This window comes from Panthera leo, chromosome E3, assembly GCF_018350215.1.
Source record: "Panthera leo isolate Ple1 chromosome E3, P.leo_Ple1_pat1.1, whole genome shotgun sequence".
NCBI classification, from domain to species: Eukaryota; Metazoa; Chordata; class Mammalia; order Carnivora; family Felidae; genus Panthera; species Panthera leo.
The window spans coordinates 1,986,754-2,009,641 of NC_056694.1; the positions used below are offsets into that span (position 1 = coordinate 1,986,754).

At 60.6% G+C, this 22,888-nt stretch overlaps 1 protein-coding gene across 12 annotated transcripts in view; it reads right to left on the reverse strand.

The window, feature by feature from the left end:
- Positions 1-5,027: 5,027 nt before the first annotated feature.
- IQCE (IQ motif containing E) overlaps positions 5,028-22,888 on the reverse strand; it is a 42,619-nt gene continuing 24,758 nt past the window's right edge. For 11 of the 12 annotated variants that reach the window (XM_042923050.1, XM_042923047.1, XM_042923042.1 and 8 more), the window contains 10 exons: positions 21,865-22,064; positions 19,832-19,936; positions 18,335-18,425; positions 16,826-16,996; positions 13,275-13,298; positions 10,599-10,700; positions 10,056-10,177; positions 9,052-9,155; positions 8,037-8,135; positions 5,028-6,936 (listed from right to left, as the gene is read on the reverse strand). In XM_042923050.1, the coding sequence (XP_042778984.1) occupies positions 6,824-6,936; positions 8,037-8,135; positions 9,052-9,155; positions 10,056-10,177; positions 10,599-10,700; positions 13,275-13,298; positions 16,826-16,996; positions 18,335-18,425; positions 19,832-19,936; positions 21,865-22,064 (1,131 nt within the window). In that variant the 3' untranslated portion in view covers positions 5,028-6,823. The remainder of the gene's footprint in view (positions 6,937-8,036; positions 8,136-9,051; positions 9,156-10,055; positions 10,178-10,598; positions 10,701-13,274; positions 13,299-16,825; positions 16,997-18,334; positions 18,426-19,831; positions 19,937-21,864; positions 22,065-22,888) is intronic. The other variant, XR_006198021.1, reaches the window with a different exon arrangement.

Sequence of the window (22,888 nt, forward strand, 5' to 3'; positions counted from 1 at the left end):
GCTCGAGGACGCCCACCCATGATATTTACCGAGTACCGACAGCGGCTGTTTCTAGGGAGAAGGTCTGTGGACGATGTGTCGTGTTTGATGTGAAGGGAGTGGCCAGAGAGCCGGGCGGGAGGCAGAGGTGGGCAGGACCCGGGTGGGGCGGCGGGGGCCGGACGGACGGCTCCCGTGTAAGAGGAGGATTTCCCCCAGACGCACCCTAGGGGAGAGAGGACTCTGCCCTCCACCTCAGCGCTCACAGGGTGTCCCATCCCACTGCGCTCTCGGTGACGACAGCCTGGTGCGAAAGCAGCTTGAACGCCAGCAGCTGAGGCCGCCGGACCCGGCCAGGTGAAAGGATCCCTCCATTTATCTGATGTCACTCCTGCTTGGGCACCGCTGCAGGAGGAGAGCCTCCCACCGCGAACACCGGGGGTCCCTGTGAACGGCCAAGGACTCTCAAACAGCTGGGGCACAAGTGAGGAGGATGTGCGTTGGAGAAGCGCGTCAAGCGGCTCACACGGAGTGGTGTAGACGCCGGTGGGAGCTCGTGGAACCCGCGAGCGGCATACGTGACCCTAATTACGTGTGTACGGTCCACTAACGAACCACTTACCGAGGAGCTGAGATTGGACGATCCCATCCACCCCTGTCAGAAGTTCCTATTTTCACATTGGTCACACGTTTTCCATTTTGGGGTCTTCTCCATGGAAACCACACAGCTTAGCATGGCTTGAGTTTACGGTGTGCGTGTATGTGTGCGTGAGCTTTTGTGTCTTTGGGTGTGTGTTCGTATGTGCAAGTACGTATTTCACGTGAGCGTGCGTTTGTGCGTTTGCCTGCGTTCGTATGAGAGCATGTTTGTGTGTGCGTGTGTGTGCACGCACGTGCATGTCTGTCCGCGTGTGTCTGCCCGTGGGTGCACAGCACGTCCGGTAGGGGGGGACGGCTGGCTGGGGGTTCTGCACAGTAGCCCCGGGCCTGGTGGCTGACTGTGGGGTGAGGACGATGAAGAGAGACGGGCCCAGGCCCAGGTTTCTGGCTCGGAAAACCGAGATGGCATTGCTGGATCGCTGGACGGGGGGCAGGTTAGGGGGCAAAGGTCACTGAAAGCCGGGCCAAGCTGAGCTTGAGGCCTCTGAGACACGTAGGTACAGACGTCCGTGTCGGTATTTGGGGAATGTGGGCATTGGGGACGGAGCCCTGGGGATGCCCGCGTCTAACAGACAGACAAACGGGTGGTGCCCAGCCTGGTTACAGGCTGGGTGGGGGGGCAGGAGAAATACCGTGTGAGGGAGGAGACCAGACACAGGGGTAGGGCCATCGTGCCAGTGCTGCCAAGGGGGAGAGCACTTGGGGCTGAACTGGGCCTAGACGGAGGGCGGGGACGAGGCCACCATCAGCAGGGGCGGCCGCGCCGGGGCCCCGACCCCAGCCACCCCCCTTCCGGGCTTTTATTCCTTCTGAGCCGCCGGCCGGGAAGGGGAGGGCTGAGGAAGCAAGCGGCCAGGCTGGGAGCCTGAATGGCAGCCCCGGGGGCCTTGGCACAGATCGCACCCTCTCCTTTGAATCCCAGGCTGTTCTGGGGCTTAATTAACGGTGAGCTCCGGGGCACCCCGCTCCCTATTCAGAAAGGACTCCATGGAAACTCCAGAGGCTCTTCAGGCAGGCTCTGGCTAATGGGGCCGCCCCTCTGCGCTGTCCGCAGCCCGGCTGGGTTCCCAGGATGTGAGTGGAAGGCGCTGGCCAAAGGCCATTGGCTGGTACCCGAGCCCGGAACGTGGAGCGGTTCCTCCTCGTCGTTTGTGCCCTCAGCCCAGTAGCAGGTGCTAAAAGGAACCGGGGATTCGGATTCTGACATTTTTTTCCATATTCCCTGGTGACTTTTGAAGAATCTCCTCAAGAAAATCATCTTGGCAAGGGCCTGCGGGTAACTCTCAGTTAAGAGTCTATAAGGAGGCCCACGTGCTCCTTGCGGGCCAGGCTGGGCACTACTTTCAAATTCCCGAGGGTCACAAACCAACCAGTGGCAGAACAGGGAGCGGGGCGTGTGCACGTGTGTATCTCTGCGCCTGCTCACGGATTCACATGTCTGTCTACCCCTGCTGGCCGGGGCCCGAGGCCGGGCCGTACTCCGTTCCCTTGCCAGCTCCAGCTAAGGAACTCCCCGGGAGGGTCTCCCCCGGAGGCTGCTCTCTGCGGGTGGACCCCAGCCTCTCCGAGGACACGCAGGGGCAGGCGTGTGGCCGGGGAAGGTGTCTGATGCGCTCTGCTCTCTGCCGTCACAGACTCCTTAAGGCCCAAGCAGCTCCTGCACAAAGCGTGAAGCCTTCCAGACAAGCCGTTTGCCCAGACACGTGGCGATGGGGCGCGAGGTGGGCTCGGGCAAGGCCAGAGCCGGCCAACGAGCCCCTGGAGGGGCTCCGGGCAGATTCCAGCAGGATCTAAGGGCCTGGCAAGCAGCCGCACGCAAGCAAAATCTTGGGGAAGATTTATTCCCCAGACATCAGCTGTCTTCTGCCGCCAGATTCGTGGATTCCTGTCAAAGATTCCTTCCCTGCTCCTAAAGCAAAAGCTGAGTAGAATTTGGGGAAACGCCCCCAGATGAAAACACATTTTCAGTTCCTTTTTAATTTTTAATGTTTTTATTTTTGAGAGCGAGTGCAAGCACAGGAGCAGGGGAATAGCAGCCAGAGAATCTCAAGCAGGCTCCTCGATCCCAGTGGGACCGTGACCTGCACCAAAATCCAGAGTCGGACGCTCAAGCGACTGAGCCACCCAGGCGCCCCTCACGTCTTCGTTTCTTGACGCTCGAGTCCTCTTGGGCCAGCAAGGAGAAGGGAGGAGGGGAGGCGGGAGAGGAGGGAGCCGCGGGCGGGCGGCAGGGCCTCTTCCCTCCGGCCGGCCCTCTGCACCCCAGCCGGTGCGAAGCAGAGGCCCAGCGGCCCCGGAGAGTGAGGTTTCTGAAGCACACAGCCTGGGCTACAGCGTCGCACCCCTGGGGGCAATTCAAAGTGACAGGATTTACTCGGCAAACAAGACAAATACCCTGCGAGACAGCTGTTCTTTGCAGCGCAGGGTGAAAACCTCATCCCTTCCGAAGACTCCTGTATAAACGACGCATAAAGTTACAACCATCTAAATACACGTGCCGAAGGCCAGTGGGTCCACCGCTTCCTCCCCTGAGCCACCTGCTGGTTTCACGTTTTAACTCCCAGGTGGGACTTCTCGTTTTTAAGGACGCTTAGCCGGCGGGGAAGTGGGGCTAGCGGGCCCTTGGGAACGTGGCAAGGTGGGACCCTGGAGGGGCAGCCCGCCGGACCTCCGGTCCTCAGAGAATCTCTGAGCCACGTGACAGCAGGTGCTCTTGCCGGAGCCACAGCAGGGCTGTCATTTAAGCTCACTTTAAATTGTGTTCGGATCTCGAAGGGTAGCGGGCTTTCTGCAGAGGGTATTTATTTCTCGAAATCAGAGACAAAGGCATGCTGTGCTCACCCTGGCAGACGAGCTAGGCCGGTCTCCCTTTTCCTAATGCTGTGGGTATTTTTGCCAGGACGGAGGTTTCTGGTCTGTCTGAAGGGCCAAGAGCACTTGTCAGGACGACAGTGGACGTTCATGGGACAGGGCACAGCCAGCACGTGCCGTCGGGGCCATCGGTCTGTCTCTCAGAGTCCCTCCCTCACACAGAGAGGAGCGAGCAAACAAAACCCCCTAAAAACCCCATCGAGGGGCGCCCGGGTGTCTCAGACAGTGAAGCTCCCGACTCTTGGTTTTGGCTCCGGTCGTGATCTCCTGGTTCGTGGGATCGAGCCCCGCATCAGGCTCTGTGCTGATGGTGTGGAAGCTGCTTGGGATTCTCTCTCCCCCCTCCTCTCTGCTCCTCCCCCACCTGTGCCCTCTCTGCCTCTCTCAAAATAAACTTAAAAAAAGCCATTGAGCTGCCCAGTCAGCGACCTCCCCACTGGGAGGCCTGCGGGGCTCCTGGTCTTGGCGGTCTCCCTCTCCGGACCCTCGCCTGTCCACCCTGGCGGGGACCTCCCGGCCCGCACTCCTCCTGGGCCCCTGGGCACGGAGACCCGCAGCTGAGCTCCCTGGAAGCCGCCTGCCACTCGGCTCGCCCCTCGGCACAGCCCTCACGCGTCTGTCTGGGCAGCCGCCCGGTCCCGCCCCGTGCTGTTCCCACTAGCACTGCCCTCCCTGCCCTCTTTCTCCCTGGAGCGTGCCCGCTGGGTGGGTGCGAACCGAGGGCCGCCGGAGGCCGTGACACTGCCCAGACTCCTCTGTCATCATCACCTGGCACCTTCAGGAATGCCACAGGACAGCCTGTCCCCGGCTCCCGGGCTGGGGTCTCTCCGGCATCCCGGGCGGCAGGAGCAGCATCTCCGTGGCCAGGCCGGGTCAGCCCCCGTGCGTCCGGGTGGGGGACGGCGCTGCTTCGGGAGGGAGGGGCCGGGGGGGGGTGGCGGCAGCCTGGAAGCCTCGCCTCCCCGCGGTCAGGAGGCCCGGCTGTGGCAGCACCGGGTCAGCTGGGTCAGGGCCGGGAGATGCGGCTTCCGCTTCTGCACTGTGAGGGTGGCCGGGGTGGGGGCAGGGCACATTTCTCTGTCAGCCCCCAGCCGGTGTGCGGGTGCTGTGGTGACAACCAGGGCGCGGCGAGCCGCACATGCCCCGGACTCCCCACGGGAGGGCACGGACCTGTGCCTTTGGGGCGCTTGATGCCTGAGGTTGCAGTGCCTGTCTCCTTTCTGCTGGATCCCTTTCCCCTCCCCTGCCTCCCTGGAGTGGGCCCCGAGGCCCCATGTGGGCAGCGGCCCCCAGCTGAGCAGGCACCGGGAGTCGGCGCTCCAGGCCCTCCTGGCTCTGCAGGCGGGGAAACCCAGCCCCACGGCCAGGCCCCACAAGCAGGCTGCTGCCTGGGGTTCTCCTCGGCGCCTGCAGGGCCACAGGGCCACAGGGCAGGCCATCCGCCAGAGGGCGTGCACACTGGACTCTGGCTGAACTCACGGTGGCCTAGAGGTGCATCAGTGACCGAGGCGGCTTCGAGAATGTTTGCGTTTAATCAACAATGCTGCCCCGAAGGCACACAGGCGGACGCGTGTACATATTTACGGTTCTTGGGGTCGTCTCCTTGGAAAACACAAGCACACAGACCGATCTTGCCTTTGTGGCCCTGCCCGCTGGCCAGGCCCCTCCGGTCACGGCACACAGGCCAGCCCGGACGCCACGCGGGGCCTTGTTCTCCAGGGCCCGAATGACGAGTGGGTGGAAATGCCCGTTGTTTGAGTGACGGGTGGGAGGAGCCTCGCCCCAGGAGCGGGCAGGCCCCCAGCGCTCGCCCAGCCCCTACAGACCCTTGGCTCCGAGCCCGGGACCCAGGGGAGGGTGGTCGGGTCACTGGGGAACAGACCCCACGCGTGAAACAAGCCAGGGGCGGCAACAGATTCGGTCCAGTTACCAGTCGGTCCAGTGGGAAAGACGAGAAACAAGAAAATGGTCTTTGCAGCCCACAGACCAAACCAACAAAAGACTAAATCGGCCTAGCTTTCTGGCTGGGCTTTTTTTTCTCAAGCTGTTGTGTGGACGGAGCCTGACCGGGTGGTCCCGGCGGCTCGGGGTGGACGACCATGGACGGGCTCTAGCTGGTTGTGGCGCCAGAAGCTTCCTGGCCACGGTGAGGAGGGCCAAGGGTTTCCCCAAAGAAGAACACATCCTACTCCCCAAGGTTTGACCTCAGAAGGGCTCCAGCCGGCACACTCAGTCCAGGCAAGAGTGAGCTTCCTCACGCAGCTGTGTGGCCTGTGGACCTGTGGAGAGTTGGACGCCTGGCCTGGGGACATGGGGCTCTTAAGACGCCCTTGATGTCCCCCCCCCACCGCGAGCCTGAGGCTCTTCTCGTTCTCATCAACAAAGGCTGACCTTGCAGACAAAGGGGGGGGCTCTGTGTTTGTGTGGCACAGGCTGGGCGGGAGCCGGGGGCCGCACGCAGCAAGGGCCTGGGGCACCCTCGTCACCTGCGGCCCGCAGGTGAGCCCAGCACCCCTGCCCTGCCCGGGGCCTGGGGACAGCTGTGCCGCTGCACTTCTCAAAGGCAAACCTGATGGTACTTCCTGGTTAGGGTTTGGTGCCTTTTAAGGCTTGGCCTACCCAGTGACAGGGTCTCGCCAGACTCCTTCCTGGGCACAGCACCTCTTGGGCACAGGGCCCCGGCGGTGGGGTCGATGGTGGGGGAAGGTCTGCGTGGAGAGGGGCAGGAGGAGGAGCCTGAGGAACACGAGCCCCTCTTGGGGCCCCGATGTCCTCGTGTCTCACGAGACTTGGAGACGCCGTATCCTGCCACAGGGGTCTGTCACATCTGCCTCTTCCAGAAAGTACTTCGCCTACTGGCCGGGTGGAGATCAGAGCACGTGGTGCCAGAGAAGGCGGTGGCGGGAGAGGAACAGGGTGCCGTCAGCGCGGCTCCAGACGAGGCGGGCGCTCCCAGCTCACGGCCGGAGGCCAGGAAGCGGCTGCCGAGACCGCGTCTTTGCAGGGCCGCCGGCTGGCCCGTCCCGGGCAGAAGCGTCTGTCCGTCTGACACCAAAAACTGCGCCGCCGGCCCTTCCCGGAGACGAGATCATTCAGGATTCCCTGAACAAGCAACCCAACAGGCGACCGGACCAACGGAAGAGGAGCACCGACCAGGCTGCTGAGGTGCGTGCGGAGCACGGAGCTCTTTGCCAACAAGGTAAAATACTCTGCAGTCGTAACTGTAGTCCCCACATCCTCTAGGACACGCTTCGTCCTCCAAACCCCGAGCTTCCCTGCAGGGCCGTCGCCGCGTGAGGGGCAGGCCCGGAGCCTAGGGCGGGGAGGCGGCCTTCCTCGGGGCCACAGCCGGGGCCACCACGATCTCGTCGGAGTCGTCAGAGCTGCCGTCGTCCGCGGGTCCCGGTCCCGAGGGAGAGGACGGCCCTGCAAGGAACCGGAGCGGGGTTGTCACCGCAGCTGCTCGGGGCCGGGGCGCGCCCCGGCCGCCAGTCTGGGACACTTCGCACAGCGCCTGCTCCCTGCCGGGCGGGAACGACCTTCGGCGTCAGCGTCACACGGCCACAAACCACCTCAGCCTCCGAGCTCAGCTCTGGACACCCCGGCCGTTGCCAAAAGGCAGACACCCGCAAAAGGTGAGGCTGGCCGACAGCGAGCAAGCTGGAGCACGACTGGGGGGCCTCTGAGGGCCGCCCCCACCGTGGCGCCCCGAGCCCGCGGCCTGGGCGGGAGCTGCGACCCAGCGCTGGCGAGGCTGGCCGCCAGCTGCGTGTGTAAGAGCCCGCTTCCTGGTGGCACGTCCACCTGGGGAGACGGGCACGCGGCGCCCGGTGGCCCCTCCCCCACACTCTTCACTCACAGCAGCCTTCCAGAATCCCATCTCTGCTGGAAGGGGGCGCCAGCTGCAGGCAGCCTGCGCCCGAGGGGCCTGAGGAGGGGCCTGACGCGGGCGAGGGATGGGAGGGAGGCCCGCACTCTGCCCTGTGAGGGGCAAGGGGACGGCCGGGGGGAAAGCGGGAAGGAAGCCAGGCTCGGCCGCACCGAGGCGTGTGACTGCACAGCTGGCCTCTGGCGCTTTCCAGAGAACATCTGAGAGGAGAGCCTCAGGACGCTCAAACATCCGTTTCCAAGGTTATCTTCAAAAACACGGTCACGATCGGACCAAACAGGGCCGCACGGCCCTGCCGGGAACTGAGGGCCGCGTGTGCGGTAACGCCCCTCGGCGGGAGACGACACCGTCCGCAGGAGGAGGGGCTTCAGGGGGCCGGGGGTTCTCAACGGCCCGCCCGGCTCCGCGTCTTCCTAGGGCATCCCGGTGCTGCTGCCCTTGGCTCTCGACACGCGGGGCCTGTGGGGCACCAGAGTTCGACGTCCGCGAGCCCCGACAGCCCGGGCTGAGCGACTGCAAGGGACGCAGCCCGCTCTCCCGTGTGGTGACTTCCCGGGCGGACACGGTGGCAAGCCCTTGGCTCCTCAGGACATTCTCCGAGACCCAGCCCCCCAAAGGCCGCGTCGCCCCCACTCACCGCAGCGGGGCTGCAGGGCTGCTGGATGCCCCGGAGCCTCGTCCTCGGCCGCCGGCCCCTCCGCGGTCTCCCCGCCGCTCGCCTCACTGTCCTCTTGACCTGAAACGACACGCAGACCAGAAGTGCCGGCCCTGCACGTGGCCGGCGTGGGACACGGGCAGGACTCGTCCCCTCCCCCCGTCTTTCCACCCCAACACCCGGGTTTTGGCCTCCTTTGCTGAGGTTTCCTGACACGAAGCCCCGCTCCCTGCCTGTCCTCAGACTCCATCTTTGTGACCTACGAGCTCAGGACAGAAAAGTCGCTGGAAACGTTCTCACGTGAGCGCCACGTGGTGACCGCGTACGGGCCCTCACTAACAGGACCTCAAGACTGCGTTTCTTGCTCCGGTGACCGTCCCAAACCTCCCAGCACCGCCTTCTTGCTCATCAGCAGCATCATAGTACGAGTGCGAGCAAGTCACAGCAGAGGAAGGGGGAGGGGAGGCCGGAATCGCGGGGCCTGAAAGCAACGTCCAGGCTCTCGCCGGGCGTCCGCCTCACATGCGAGGAGACGGGCCCTGCCCGGGACCCCACGTCCACCGCCGGGCAGAGCTGACCGGGCCTCACTGCTGGGGTGCGGCGCCCCTGTCAGTCCCAGGGATCTCTGCACTGTCTGGGGGCCTTGATGAGGCCGAAAAGCAGATACACGCAAAGCTTAACTTAAAACCAACAAACAGGAAAAGCATGGGTCCAAAGGAGGGAAACCACCAGCTCCGGTTAGAGCCAAGGATAAAGACCAAAGACACACGAGCCACGAAGCTCCAAGTCTGTAGCCCGCAGGTGCCCGGAAGCCACCGTCCCTGACCCCGGGGCCGCCTCCAGAGGTCCAGGATCTCCCCGATGCAGCCTCCCTGCTGGTAGGCGGTCACAGTGGACAAGCCCCCACACGGGCCCACACACCCCACGCTTCCGGGCAGTGGCAGCTCTTTGCTGGAAGCTCAGAGGGCCGGGGAAATTGAAACTGAAGTGACGTTACCAGGAGAAGGGGCCGGGCAGGGTGGCGAGGAGAGCTGGCTGTGTGTGGCCGGAGCGGGCTGCCTCCTTCTGGGGGCTGCGGTGACGGCTCTCTGACTGGCGGCGCTGCAAGAGAGAGGCCAGCCGCTTGGACTTCACGGAACGCCCCCGTGGGCTGAGGCCCACGGCGGGGCTCACGGACGTGCGGGAGGCCGGCAGGGCTGGTGCACGGCCAGGGTCAGGGCCAGACGCCTTCCTTTCCCACCGTCTCCCGTGCCTTTCCGTCCCAGCGGACACGGTCACCGGCCGTGGTGGCCGTGCCGGGATGGACCCTGACCCGCGTGGAGCCCCCGGCCGTCTCCGTTCACGGGGAACCAGAACCATGAGATTCGGGCTCCACCTGGCTCTCCTGTGGCAGAGAGGAACCAAAACCGACACCGGAGAGGAAGGGCAGAGTGAGGAGGGGCAGGGAGCCTGAGCCCTGCAGCAGAACAGCCCCAGCCCCCTCCTGAGGGACACTCCCCCGCCTCGGTGCAGAACCCCCCCCTCGCCCCACAACAGCTAGGAGGGGCTGTGACTTTCTGCAGCCGGTGCCCCCGCGGGTCTGGCGCCACAGTGCCACTGAGAAGGAGAGAAGGCGCGCTGCCCTGGGGGGGTTCTGACGACGCCCGCGCCTTCCTGAATGCTGGGGTTACGTCACATTTTCTTCTAACAAGGACGATGCGTTAGGACGAGCCGACCAGCCTACAAAGTGGCAGGTACCAGAACCCCACGGTGTCTGGCCCCTTCTTCCGGTTTCCCCCACCCGGGGGGGCCGTTCCGGGAAGGCCAGAACTCACGGGTTACCCCAACTGCACAGGCAGGAGGAACTCCTCACGGGGTGTTTCTGTTCGGGTGACAAACCAAGGTCCCAGCTCCTACACCCCGTGCCCGGGCACCACCTGGACGGGCAGCTCCCCGCACCGTGTCTGTGGCCGGCGTTTCCCGGGGATACAGAACAGAGTGGGGCCCGCCGGTTGGACTTACCTGCGCCTGACCCGTGCCACGTGCGCCCGGAGGACGGACTGGATGGCGGTGATGGCCTCCTCCTGTCCCGGGCTGCCCTGGGCCTGGGCGGTGGGGCTTGGAACACGTGGTGACGGAGGGTCCTGCGGCAAAATGACAGTGAGCGTGGCAGGGGCCCCCGCCTGGCCCTCAAGAGAGCCAGGTGCGAGCATGGCCCCGTTCGGGGTGGCTCGTCTGGGTACTGTGTGCTTAGCACTTCCTGACTCTCAGACTCTGGAGATTCTTAAAACGGATGTCTTTGTTTTCACAGAGTAGGACGACGCGTATCTTTACTGCGTTAAGATTATACCTTAATCGTGAGATGGACGTGTACCTAGTACGTAGGCACCAGACGTCACATCCACCTGGAGCCTGCCTGGCCCGATGCGCCCCGCGACGGACAGTAAGGTGCAAGGTAGGACACCGCGACCAGAAGATGCCGTGCTGCCTCGGTGGGTGAGGCACCAGACGCGGAGACGGGGAGAGGGCGGCTAGCGGGCCGCTGTGTCCGGCCCCGGGGCTTACCTGTCTGGGCGGGCTGGGGGGTTCTGAAGCACACGCCTGGCTTGACAACAGCTTCACCCGCGCTAGATGTCCCCTGAACGCTGCCTGAAGCACCACAGCCGCCTGGCAGGGAACGGGGAGAGAGGGAAGTAGACGTTAATTCCCCTGCAAGGTGGCAGCTGCGGAGGAAGGGGGATCCAGAGGGAGAAGCCCCAGCAGCAGAGAAGTGACTTCTCTCGCTATTGCGTAACCACGGCCTCTCCGTCACTCACCTAGCGTCTCCCCCAGGGAGAAACAGACCCATCGTCTGGGCAGAGAGAGGCACAGTCGCCCAATCTCGCGGGAAATCACATCATCTGTTAGATGCTAATAAACTTAGCTGCCAGTGTGTGTCCATATTTTACAGTAGTTAGGTTTCCACGTTGGGTAGTCTGTGCCACACCACATGCTTTCCGTACACATCTTCCAAAAGCGGGCAGGGCAGGGGCGCCTGGGTGGCTCTGTCGGTTGAGCGTCCGACTTCAGCTCAGCTCATGACACGGTGTGTGAGTTTGAGCCCCACGTCGGGCTCACTGCTGTCAGCACAGAGCCTGCTTGGGATCCTCTGGCTCCTTCTCTCTACCCCTCCCCCACCCGTGTTTTCGTTCTCTCTCAAAAACAAGCAAGCATGAAGAAAACACAAAATCAAGCAGGGTAGAGCACGATCTCATACTGCTGCAAAGGAATTATTTATCCTTTGAACTTAAATAATTTCTTCAGACGCACATGTGGACGCTCTGCTGAGTTCTGCAGTCAGGGTCGTGGGTCTCGGGGGCAGCAGCCACCAGCCCTGGGTGAAAACGTCACAGCGTGACAGAGGATTTCAGCTATCACGGCATTTTAGGGGAACAACACGCTTAGTTTGTTGAGTCCTGACACATCGTGTGTTTAGATACCTAGAGGCTTCCAGAATCAGTCACAAAAAAAAAAAAACCCTAACACCTTTGCTCTGTCCCTATGGAGGGCAAGGTAAAGCAGACGTCCTGAACTAGGGTTAAGAAACAGGCCCCACAAAGGGCACCTGGGGGGGGCTCAGTGGGTTAAGCGTCCGACTTCGACTCAGGTCATGATCTCGATGTTCGTGAGTTTGAGCCCCGCAACGGGCTCTGTGCTGCCAGCTGGGAGCCTGGAGCCTGCTTCGGATTGTGTTTCCCTCTCTCTCTGCCCCTCCCCCACTTGCAATGACACTCTCTCAAAAGTAAACAAGCATTAAAAAAAAAACAACAGGTCCAACAAAGTGCGGTAAGGGGACCTTCATTAAGGCAAAATCAAACAGGCAAACGCACATGTAGACCGACCCAGGGGGCTCGCTACACGCGGACAACAGGGACCTAGGGCTCCTTACGGGCGACACGGGCTGAGGGTGCTGGCTGCTGACTTACACCAACCACAGCTCGGCCGCACCGCACCTGCCTGGAGAGGCGAGGACGCTCGGGCCTGGGGCGGCACCGAAGACCTCAGTGGAGCACGACAGCACGGGCCGGCCGGCTGGTAGACGCGCTCCAGGGTCCCTGGAGGAGTCCCAAGCTCACCCATTCACCCACTCGTTGCACAGATTTGCCGAATGCCTACCATGTGGCAGGCTGCGTCCTGGGAACTATGGACATAGTGGCCCAAAGGCAGAGTCAGCCTTTGCCTCCGCGGAACCTCCACTGCAGTGTGAGACAAGCAGTTTACGAAGAAGTAAGCTACCAAAATATCAAACAGGGATAAAAGCCACAAGGAGAAATAAAGCAGGACACGAGGCCGGAGTGATGGCTGGCACGGGGTATTCGGAGAGGGTGTCATTGAGGAGGTAATGTTTCGATACGGACCTGTGTAAAGCGAGGGGGCAAAATGTGCAAGTATCTGGAGGAAGAGCCTTCTAGGCAGAGGGGCAGCAAGTGCAAAGGCCCCGTGGCAGGAATATGCTGGTGTTTTCGAGGAGTGTTAAAGAAGCCTCCAGACTGGCTAAAGAAGAATCAGGGCTGGAGGGGTTGCCAGGGCATGTGGCACGGAGGGTGTTCGGGCAACAGCTTTGGAATTTGCTCCAAGTTTAGAGCAGGTCTTATGCGGTGGTGGGTGTTATTTAACAAGTAAGACATGTCACCCCGGAGGCTGCGTGGGGAACAGGCTCGTGGGGAAGGCAACAGCAGCAGCAAGGGGCCGTGCGGGTCCCAGACTCCGTCAGTCCCGGCACCTCCCGGCCCGCGTCCAGCCGCTCACACACACCTGCTCTCCTCCCCGGCAGGCTGTGCTCCTTTGCACACCCGTCTTCTGCCTGGAGCCCTTCCTCTCGGCCCGGGAGCCCTCACATTCCCCAGACCCCACGGCACACCTGGACACGAGCCCTAAACCACACCTGCCACCTTGACCTGCGACGACCCATCTGCTGTTTGAGTCAACATCTTTTTTGAGTCCCGAGGGCCCACCAGGTTGCCTGACTCCGAACTGATGACCGAGAAAAGTGTGTTGAAAGAAGGAATGATTGAATGAACGAACGAATGAATGAATTTGAAGGTGTGAAGCTACCCAAATATTCATGTGATGTTGATATCACTTGGGGCTGGTCTGATTTCACGAAACCAAGTCCCCGTGACGCTTCCTGGGACATCCCACTGGGACTTTGCTCCGGTGCAGAAATACATATTTTGAAACGGGTGAAATAAATTTGCTTACCTCGTCCAGGACGGCCTTTTTTTTCTGAAATAAAGAGATAAATCATGAATTAACACAAGGATGAATTTTTTACAGGAGTATTCGTTTCCTGATCCTGCCCCTGCCCCAGCCCCAGTCGCCATGGGTGGAAGAGCAGAGTCGGGGTACCAGGGCACGCCCCTCACAGAGAGCCCCCTCCTTGCCACCCACACCCCAGGGGGCTCCGTGCATCTCTGTTCCTCCTCGGCCTGGCCGACAGTGCTGAGGGGCCAGCAGCCATAACTAGACGGCCGGCTTTCTCAGGGCGGGTCACGGTTAAAGACGAGACACCTTGGTGTCGCCTGCGACTCTTGGCCAGCCCGTGTCTCACGAGCATCAACACGTGTGCGTGTCTTCGGCTCCAGGTGGGGAAGCCCCTCCCCACGGCTGGAGCTGTCTTGACACGGGTGCCCTCTCCGGGTGCTCACACAGGGGCTGGGCACTGCCTGCCGGAGAAATTACAAAGGGGACCCCGTCCACGGGTCTGGGTCACTGGCCCCCAAATCTGATCCGTCATGAGAAGCATCCAGGGACTTGAGAAAAATCAGCTACACCCAAGACAGGCTGATCCAGAGTCAGCACAGATGAGACCCACGAATACGTATTTTTATAGCCCAGGTCCTTCCGGGGTGGGAACCCCAGGATGATACATGTGCCTGTGGTGGACCGTGGCCACTGTCGATAAAACGTGCATTAAGCAGCTCGTTTTCAGTATTAATCAGAGTGCACAGCCCACAGCCGTTACAGAAAAGGATTTATCCCTTGACTGATGGAGGGAAATGGAGTATGAGGACCAGCAGAGTGGGGAGAGAGAGAGAAAGAAAGAAAGGGGGGAGGGAGGGAGGGAGGGAGGGAGGAAGGAAAAAAACACGTTTGATAACAGTAGTGGTCGAGACCGGCAAAGAAAATCTCAAGCAGCAGACGAGGACGGGAAAGTACTGGCAGGGACACGGGGTGGGGAGTGAGGACGTCTCACGTGAAGCCTGGAGAGAGCAAAGTGGAGGCGTGGGACTGTGCCGTGACACACGGAGACGATGGAATCGTGTTGCCCGCGGAAACGGCCTCTGACTCAGGAGACGTGCCGGTCCGCGGCCGGCCGCGGGCCCTGGCCAGGGCAGCCTGCGGCTCACCCCAAAGCTCGTGGGGCACCTGGGTGGCTCGATGGGTTAAGCGTCCGACTCTTGATCTCGGGTCGTGATCTCACTGTTCGTGGGATCGAGCCCCATGTCGGGCTCTGCGCTGACAGTGTGCAGCCTGCTGGGGATTCTCTCTCCCTCTGTCTCTGCCCCTTCCCTGCTCTCTCTCTCAAAATGATAAACTTGAGAAAAAAGCTTAGCTGGGTGTGGGGCACAACCACACTGGCTGGGAGGGCTCCAGGCGAGTCCAGGGCCTTCCTGCTCACGGCCTCAGACACCCTCGAACCCCAGCGTGAGCCGGAGATGTGCAGACCAAGCGGACCCCAGAGGGAGGTCCCAGGACTCTGGTTTCCGACCGACCGAGTGGCCTTTCAAATGCTTTGTTCCTACATGTCGGTACGCGCATTTCCGTTTATTCTGAGTTCTTTTAAAGCAGAATCCTCAAGGAAGGAAGGATTTAACTCATGAGTCTCGAAGCCGGCCGTGCCCCAGCTCCTGGGGGGGCGAGCAGGGGGAGGAAGCCAGTGTCTGGTGGGTGGGAGCAGGGAGCGAGGTGGACACGGCAGGTGCCTCGGAAACGGCGAGCTCCATCCGGTCTGGGGTGAGGAGGACCGGGAGCCCGCGACGCCTCCTTGTGCCAGAAAGCGAGGGTGCGCCAGCAAGACCAGAGGCACGGACGGACGGACGGAGCCAGACGGAGCCAGACGGACCGCTCCCACTGACCGAACGTGGGACGGGCTGAACGCTACCAAGAGTAACAGTAATTCCTCTTAGACGCAGTGATGCCGCCGCCCCGCAGAGCGTGGGGGGAGGAATTCTGGCCGCCGCAGCCGCCACCACACAGTTCCCTGTCCTGCCATCAGTGCTTACCTAGTACTCGGAGGACAGCAAAGCCTTGACCCTGCCTTAACAGAAGGCCCCGGGGCTGTGCTCTGCGGACCAGCTGATCAGGAAAACTGCTTTACGGAAGAGTGCCGGCCACTAAGCAGGGGGGGATCTGAAGTCATCCCGCAACCGTGCGAAACGAAGGGCTGAGCTAAGGCGCGTGAGGCTGCTGGGGCCACCGGTGAAAGGCACGTCACGGGTTCATCAGCGGGGAAAGGCGTTTCTTTACAGCGGCAAACGCCGGCAGCCGCACCACCCAGTGCCTGCGGCTAGATGTGGCGGGACCGCCCGGTGTCACCTGTGGGAAGGGAGACCGTGCGCCCGGAACCACCTGGGGGGTGCTCTGGCCAAAAATGTTCAACCTGAAGCGAGTCAAGCCTGTGGACCTAACCTGCCCCTTCCAGGAAATAGAGGGGACCGACAACAAGTGAAGGGGCATCCTGGGACACCTGGAGAGGTCTGAATATGGAGGCCACGCCAGGTGACGTCAGAGTCACTGCTGCGTCCCTGGGGCATCTGACGGCACGTGCTGCGGTCCGCTAGGACATGTCCTCGTGCTTACACGATGCAAGCCGGACCCTCGTAACGTCTGAGCCTCACGTCCACGTGGCGCTGGGGAGGAATGGTCGGAATAGAAAGCAAACGTGCCTGCGTGTCGACTACGGGCGGGTCGGGTTGGTGGCAAGAATTCCTGGAATGCCCGAAAGTCTTCCAGCCCTTCTAAATGTCCTGTGAGTTTTCGTGATGCAAGTTTGGAAGAAACAGCAACTTAAAAAGCCCTCCTGGCAGCCTTCTGATATTCAGGCAAGGAGGGGCCTCACCGGGGTTTGTTGGTTCCCTCGGGAGAAAGCACCCTGCCGTGTTCTACAAAACCAAAAACCGGGAGCTCTCTCGGGGTGTGCCATGCGGCTGGCGCAAGGAGACGGCCCCCTCGTCCCAGGAGCTTAGGAGAGGGCCCCAGTCTCCCCCCCCCCCCCACGGTCATGAGACGGCGCCATGAGACGGGGGCTCCCTGGGCCCCTCGCCCCACTCTCCCCAAGCACAAAGGCGCTCGGCAGATACACAGCCCCTGCCTCCCTCCTCCCTCCGGCTGAGACGCACGCGCTCGGAGGCAGGTTTTTCAGTCACAGTAAAATGGCCCACAGCCCAAGCTGCTTCCTCCCAGGCGGCCGCAGAAAAGGGGCTCCGCCGGGGGTTTCAATTCCAGTTGCTTCCGAGATGGATCCGCTTCACTGTGGATCCCATGCTCCGGCCCGTGCTCAGAGGGACGGGGCGGTGATTCCAGAATGCGGCCGCCGTGTGCACCGGGTCACTTCCTTCCCCGCAGGACCCGCTCCCTCCACCGTGGGGCCAGGTGCTGGTGCCTCCCTCACCCCCGGAGACATTGTCCTCATCTGTATCCACGCTGTCCCTCCTGCACGTTGCCACATGCCAGCTGCACACAGCACAGAGCCCGCGCGTCGAAGGGGCCCCAGGGGCACAGACCACGGCAGGGCCTTCGTGGGCTCTCACCTGGTGTCTGTATACCCTCCACCGGCTCTGCAGGATCCTGGCTGCCGTGTCTCTTCGCCCCTCGGAGCAGGTGGAGGGGGGCCGGGAGAAGCCCTCCTCGCTTGTATCTGGCTCAGAGTCCTGCTGAGAGGGCCTGCTGGTGGGAAGGGAAGGTCGGGGTTCTTCCGGGGTCTGCAGGAAATTCAAGGTGCAAAGGATGATTAAGCCGGGCAGGGAGGACGGGGATCAGGTAAGGCGGCACGATACAGGCAAAGCTCGTCAGAACAGGCTTTCAGTTTAGAGGAAAAATCCGTAGCCACACGTCCAGCCTTGTGACATCTTTCATGTCTGCAGAAACGTGTTGCTAATAAACAGATTTCAGGTAGGTCTTCATCCACCCCCCTAAACCTGGGGCGGGGGCAGTGCTCCCCTGGGGAGCTCCCCTGGGAGGCGGCCCCTTCAACCTAGGCCGCACTTCCTGAGCTCAGTAACACGTGTGCGTTACCGCCAGGTTCACCGGCTTTTCCTTTCCTTGGTTTTCTGGCCTAAGACACTGACAGCAACAGGACTCTGATTCAAGGAAACCGATTTCTCGATTTCTCGCTTGGTTTTGGAGACGAAAAGAATTGCTGCTTTGATCATTGAAATAAACCTGGTACCTGCCACACTGCAGGGTCCGGATTCACGGTCTGCAATAAAAATCAACATACTGGCCTGTTCTCACCGATGGAGACACCCATTGCTGGAGAATGCTCTCGCAGAGGCTGGAACTTAAAAACTGAAACTGCCCTGGGTCCAAGGCGCCCGGCCCGCCGTGCAAGCACCAGTGCCCCCGAGCCCGTCGGCCACTGTCACCAGCGCCTCCCGGCTAGCCCGGGTCCTCCTGCTACCTCACCTCAGGGGGGCTTGTCTCCTTGCCCAGTGCTAACGCACCCCACATCTCTGCTCTCCTGGGGCCAGATAACATCTGTCATCGTGTGATCTGTCCCTGCCTGTGCTGCTTACACGTACCTCTGACCTCCAACCTGCCATTTGCCTCACACACCTTCGACACCTGGACATGTGTGACATTTGGTGGCAGGCACCTGGCACCCCCCGCCCCCCCCCCCCCCCCACCAGCCCTGGGTCAGGCCTGCTCTCTGTCTTAGCCTGAAGCTCACACTAAACACGCAGGGCTGGGGACAGGATGTCCTCACCAGATATCCCTCCTTCCCCTGTAGGGCCTCCTCATACTCCTCACCTGCTAACAGACAACCCTTCGGTGTATGTGAAATCTGGCAAGGACTTCACTCGTCAGCTTAGCTAAGACTCGGATGCTAGTTCAAAAAGTCACTTAACTGACGATTAATTAGTTCAGAACTCTGGACTCAACACACACAATTTATGGAAGTCAGTGGTGACGATAAAAGGGAACTGGATGGCCAACGTCGGAGCCAGGAAAATCCTGGGGACAGAGACAGCAGAGCCGTCACGCGTCCGCCCAGAGCCCCACCATGCCCGGACAGGAAGCTGGGCCCAGCTGAGCCATACCTCCGGGGTCATTTCCACGGGGTCGTCTTTTTCTTCTCTCTTAATTTCTCCCAGTTCTTGAAACTTCTTGGTAAGTATTTGAATTTCCTCTCTAACGTGGGAGGGAAAAGACGCCATCTTACTGGTCATCGTGCTGTGACACGTGTCTGTGTGACAGCAGCGATGGCCGCCTGTGGAGCTGGCAAGGCCACCTGTCCCAGGGCGACATGGGGTCTCTGGCTACCACCCCTCCTACACCTCGGGCCGGTCCGGTGCACAGGACTGCGCTCTGCGGTCTGTGGGTCACCTAGATCTGGGGCCCAGAGAGGGCGGGGACAGAGGACGTCTGGGGCCAACAGCACTTCTGGAACATGGTAAGAGTTCTGAGGCCACGAGGGACAAATGGACAGGAATTATGTGTTTGTTTGTTTGTTTTAATTTCTTTATTTTAAATGGGTTTAGGGCGGGGAATCCCAGGCAGGCTCTGAGCTGTCAGCACGGAGCCCGACGCGGGGCTCAAACTCACAAACCGCGAGATCGTGACCTGAGCTGGTCAGACGTGACTGAGCCACCCAGGCGCCTCCTATTGGGGGCTTTTGACAAACAATGTGACTGGAGGAAAATACGATGTGTGCCTTCACTACAGGTGTCTGAGGCCAAGCAAGAACAACTCTTCCCCGTGTACCTGCCCTTTCCGGTCTCCTTTGATCCCGCCTAGTCAGTTCTCCTGCAAAATATTTTCGTTCATTCCAGTAGTCTGTGTCTTACTTATTATTCTGAGTGCTAGGTATTTCTGCTCAGGGTTCTCACCTACGTTTGGGGGGGCATTTTTTTTTGAGGTGAATTTCGTACAACCTAAAATTCACTGTGGCCAAGTCTGCGATGAAGCGGGTTTGAGCACATCCGCAGCATGGTGCCGCCGCGGCTAAGAATGCTCCCACCACCCGCGCCCGTCGGCAGCCCCTTCCCGCACCCCCGTCCCCCAGCCCCTCTCCCTGTATTTTGGAATCCTGCACCAGGGGGCCTTCCTGTCTGCTTCCCCCGCGTGCCACGAGGTCCGTCCCTGCTGTCGCACGTGTCAGAACCCACTCCTTTGTATTCTTTCCTACAGACGTACTTGTTTCCTATCTATTCCTCAGAGACGGGCTTTGGGGCTGTTTCCGCTTTCTGGAGACTGTGAGTAGTGACCCTGAAGGAGCAGGAGGCTCTGTCCTGGGAGTCCTGATGGGGCGGCCCCCCACGGTGGCCGCACCGCAGTGAAAGGTGCGTGCCGAGGACCGGGCGTCACGCCAGGGAGGCAAACGCCGGCCTGATCGCGAAGAGCCCTTCCCCGGAGTCAGGATTTTTCCTCCGAAGGAAAGGAAGAGCCACTGCAAGATGTCAGGGCACGGGGTGTGGGGATCGGGCTGGGGTTGTAGAAGAGCCACTCAGAGAGCCGCGCTGAGGAAAGGCAGGAGGAAAGGCAGGAAAGGCTGGGAGTCGTGTGACCTCCACAGCCTCCGCCTCTGGTGCACTCACCTCAGAGCCTCCTCTCTTCCTCTTCTCTCCTCCTCCCCTTCCCTCGCGCCCTCCAGCTCCTTCTGCAAGGTGGCGTTTGTCTGTAGCAGCTGTCTCACTTCCAAACTGAACACACAGAAGCAGAGACGTTTCAGCGTCACAGGAACACCGATTCTCACCCAGCGGGAAGGGCTTTCAGAAAACATCGTGCAGCCTGACCTCCGTCCCCGTGACGGTGGATGGACGGCAGGGGCACTCGCTCATAGCTACACAGAGCCAGGAACAGACCCGAGAGGCCCGCCGGCCCGGTGGTGGTTCATCCAGGTATTTACTGGGCGCCTGCTGTGTGCCAGCGGCTGTTACGTGCCCGGGATACCGAGGCGAGCACCATCACACGAGCCGCGGGCCCTGCTCGCGCGGGCCTCGCTGTCTCATGGAGACGGGCGTTATCCCAACAGTCACCCAATCGGGTATGTCACCCCTATCTGAGAGGACTGCTGAGGGTCCTGCCCGCGCCACACGGGGCTGCCGCCTGAACTGGGGCCCTGAGGACGAGGGGGGTTACCCCGTCACCTCCAACAAAACTGCTGCCCGATGGGCTTTCCTGGGCCCCACAGGTGGCACGTGGCTCCAAGACAAGACCTTTGCCTGACCTCAGCTCCACTGGTTCCAAGGTTCGTTTAATCTCCACGGGAATCCGAGACACCCTGACTGTTTAGCAGAGCCTCTGTCACATAGTAAGGGCTCAGCAAGCGGAAGCTATTATCATGCCGTGTGACGGCTGAAGAGAAAATCGCAGATGTTATTTATCTTTCAAGATGACTAGCCCCATTTTTGAAACCTCTCATGAAACACTAATTTTTACAAAGGACCTGCCAATTGGCATAGATGCGCTTGGATTGGAGGAGAACAAGGGGAGTGTGAAGGGGTTTTCCTCTGCCATAAACAGGCACCAGAGAACTTAGTCAGCTTAGGGAGGCCTTCTCAGACCTAAACATGCTCACGATCACCAGGGGGCGTCGCTAGACACAGAGTCAGATTCAGGAGATCTGGGTCTGACAAGGTTCTGCGTCTCCAACCAGCCCCCAGGAGGGTGGGGCGAGTGCCGCATCCCTAACCAGCTCCCAGGTGGGCGGGGCTGAGGTTCTGCATCCCTAACCAGCCCCCAGGTGGGCGGGGTCGAGGTTCTACATCTCTAACCAGCCCCCAGGTGGGCGGGGCCGAGGTTCTGCATCTCTAACCAGCTCCCAGGTGGGTGGGGCCGAGTGCTGCATCTCTAGCCAGCTCCCAGGTGGGCGGGGCCGAGGTTCTACATCTCTAACCAGCTCCCAGGTAGGCGGGGCCAAGTGCTGCATCTCTAACCAGCTTCCCAGGTGGGCGGGGCCAAGGTTCTGCATGGCTAACCAGCTCCCAGGTGATGCTGAGGCTGCTGGTTGCCCAGGCCACACTCTGAGAGAAAACCCTCATCTCAGAAGATGCACGGGTTTGGCTTACTCATAACACAACTTTGACCAGAGAAGCCACTAGCGGACAGCGGAGGAGACAGGAACATTTTTAGGAGGCTACAACTCAAGACACTAGAGAACCAACAGCGAATAAGCAAACTCTGCAGGCTTTTCCTTTCAAACTCTCAGGGTCACACTGAACGCTTCACAGCATGTCTGTCTTATTTGGTACTTAGACGAGATCCCTTAAACATACCGCTGATTCTAAACCTTAAAGAAAATCTAACTGATGGCCTATCTACCTCACAAATCAATGAAAGTAGATTATTCTCTAGTGAAGAATTTGGGAACGGCTCTGGAATGGAGTCAAGAGATTTGAATGACACCTCCCCTTCTTTCAGTAACGTAATGTGGTCAATTGCTATCTTGTTTTTACCACTGAAGTGGCTCTTCTCTCACAAACAAGATACAGGACTTTTCAAGCACACGAAACCAGGCCAGCAGTTACTACGAGGAGCTGAGCGTGTCTCCCGAGTGCGCCAGCACGGCTGGACTCCCGCCGCGACCCCCTTCCAGGGCGGAAGGTGCTGGCCGAGCCTTGCAACCTACTCTTTCTCCTGAAGCTGCGTCTGCAGCGCGTCCCGCTCGTCTCTCAGGCTCCGCACCGTCCCCCGGAGACGCTCGCTCTCCTGGTGCCGGTCACATCTCGGCTGCCGGGGCACGGTGGAGCTGGACGCAGACTGCACCGGGGCGCTTGACTTGACCTCTTCTGAAGCCTGTGATGTGGGGCTTTCCATCGAACTTATTTTCTGGGGGCAAAAAGGCATTTGTTAGATTTTCTTTCTCATTTCCCTTTACGGTTGTGAAACCCAAGGAAGAGCGTGACCAATGGAAACTGGTCCCAGGCGCGGGTGTGGGCCAAGCTCTGCGTGTGACCTCACAAGCCGGGATGGCACCACGTCACCGGAGCCCGGTGGGGAGGTGAAGAGCACCCTACCCGCAGGGCCCGGCCTGGCACGGTGGGGGCAAGGCACCGTTAACAAGACGGAACGGAGGGCACGTGGGAGGCGAGCTCATACGCTTTTCTTTGGGCTCATTGACCCTACCATTTCTTTAGGATTTCTGAAATTTTCAGCCTCTGTGCTTTTAATCTCACATGATAGCCCGGTTTTGCCAGCTGAGAGGGACTGACTGAGCGGCCCCAGCTCCCCGGTGATGGTGGGTGTCTCAGCCGAGAAAGCACCACCCCCTGGGCTTCCGCACCACCTCTGGGTGACCTTCTTTCCTAACGAGCTTTCTTCTCAAAATACCCACAGTGCATAAAACTCAGGTTTTCTGCTGTGTAGATCTGTAGTTACTTGATGCTTCCTTCTAGGTTTACTCCGCTCAGCCAAACCAGGGGACAGCTCTCACCGTTTTACCAGACCAGGCAGCAGACGCGGGCCCTTCTGACCCACTCCAAACAAGCAGACTGAGTACTGACCACAGGAGTGAAATCAAATCTGCAAACCCACGACAGGTATGAGGAAGTATTAATCTCCCCAACTTTCTGATGATAAACAGAGTTTTCCGACTCAAGCATTCAGGCCGCCTGGTTTCTGGAAGGCCCTAGGACGACTCAGATATTCAGGCC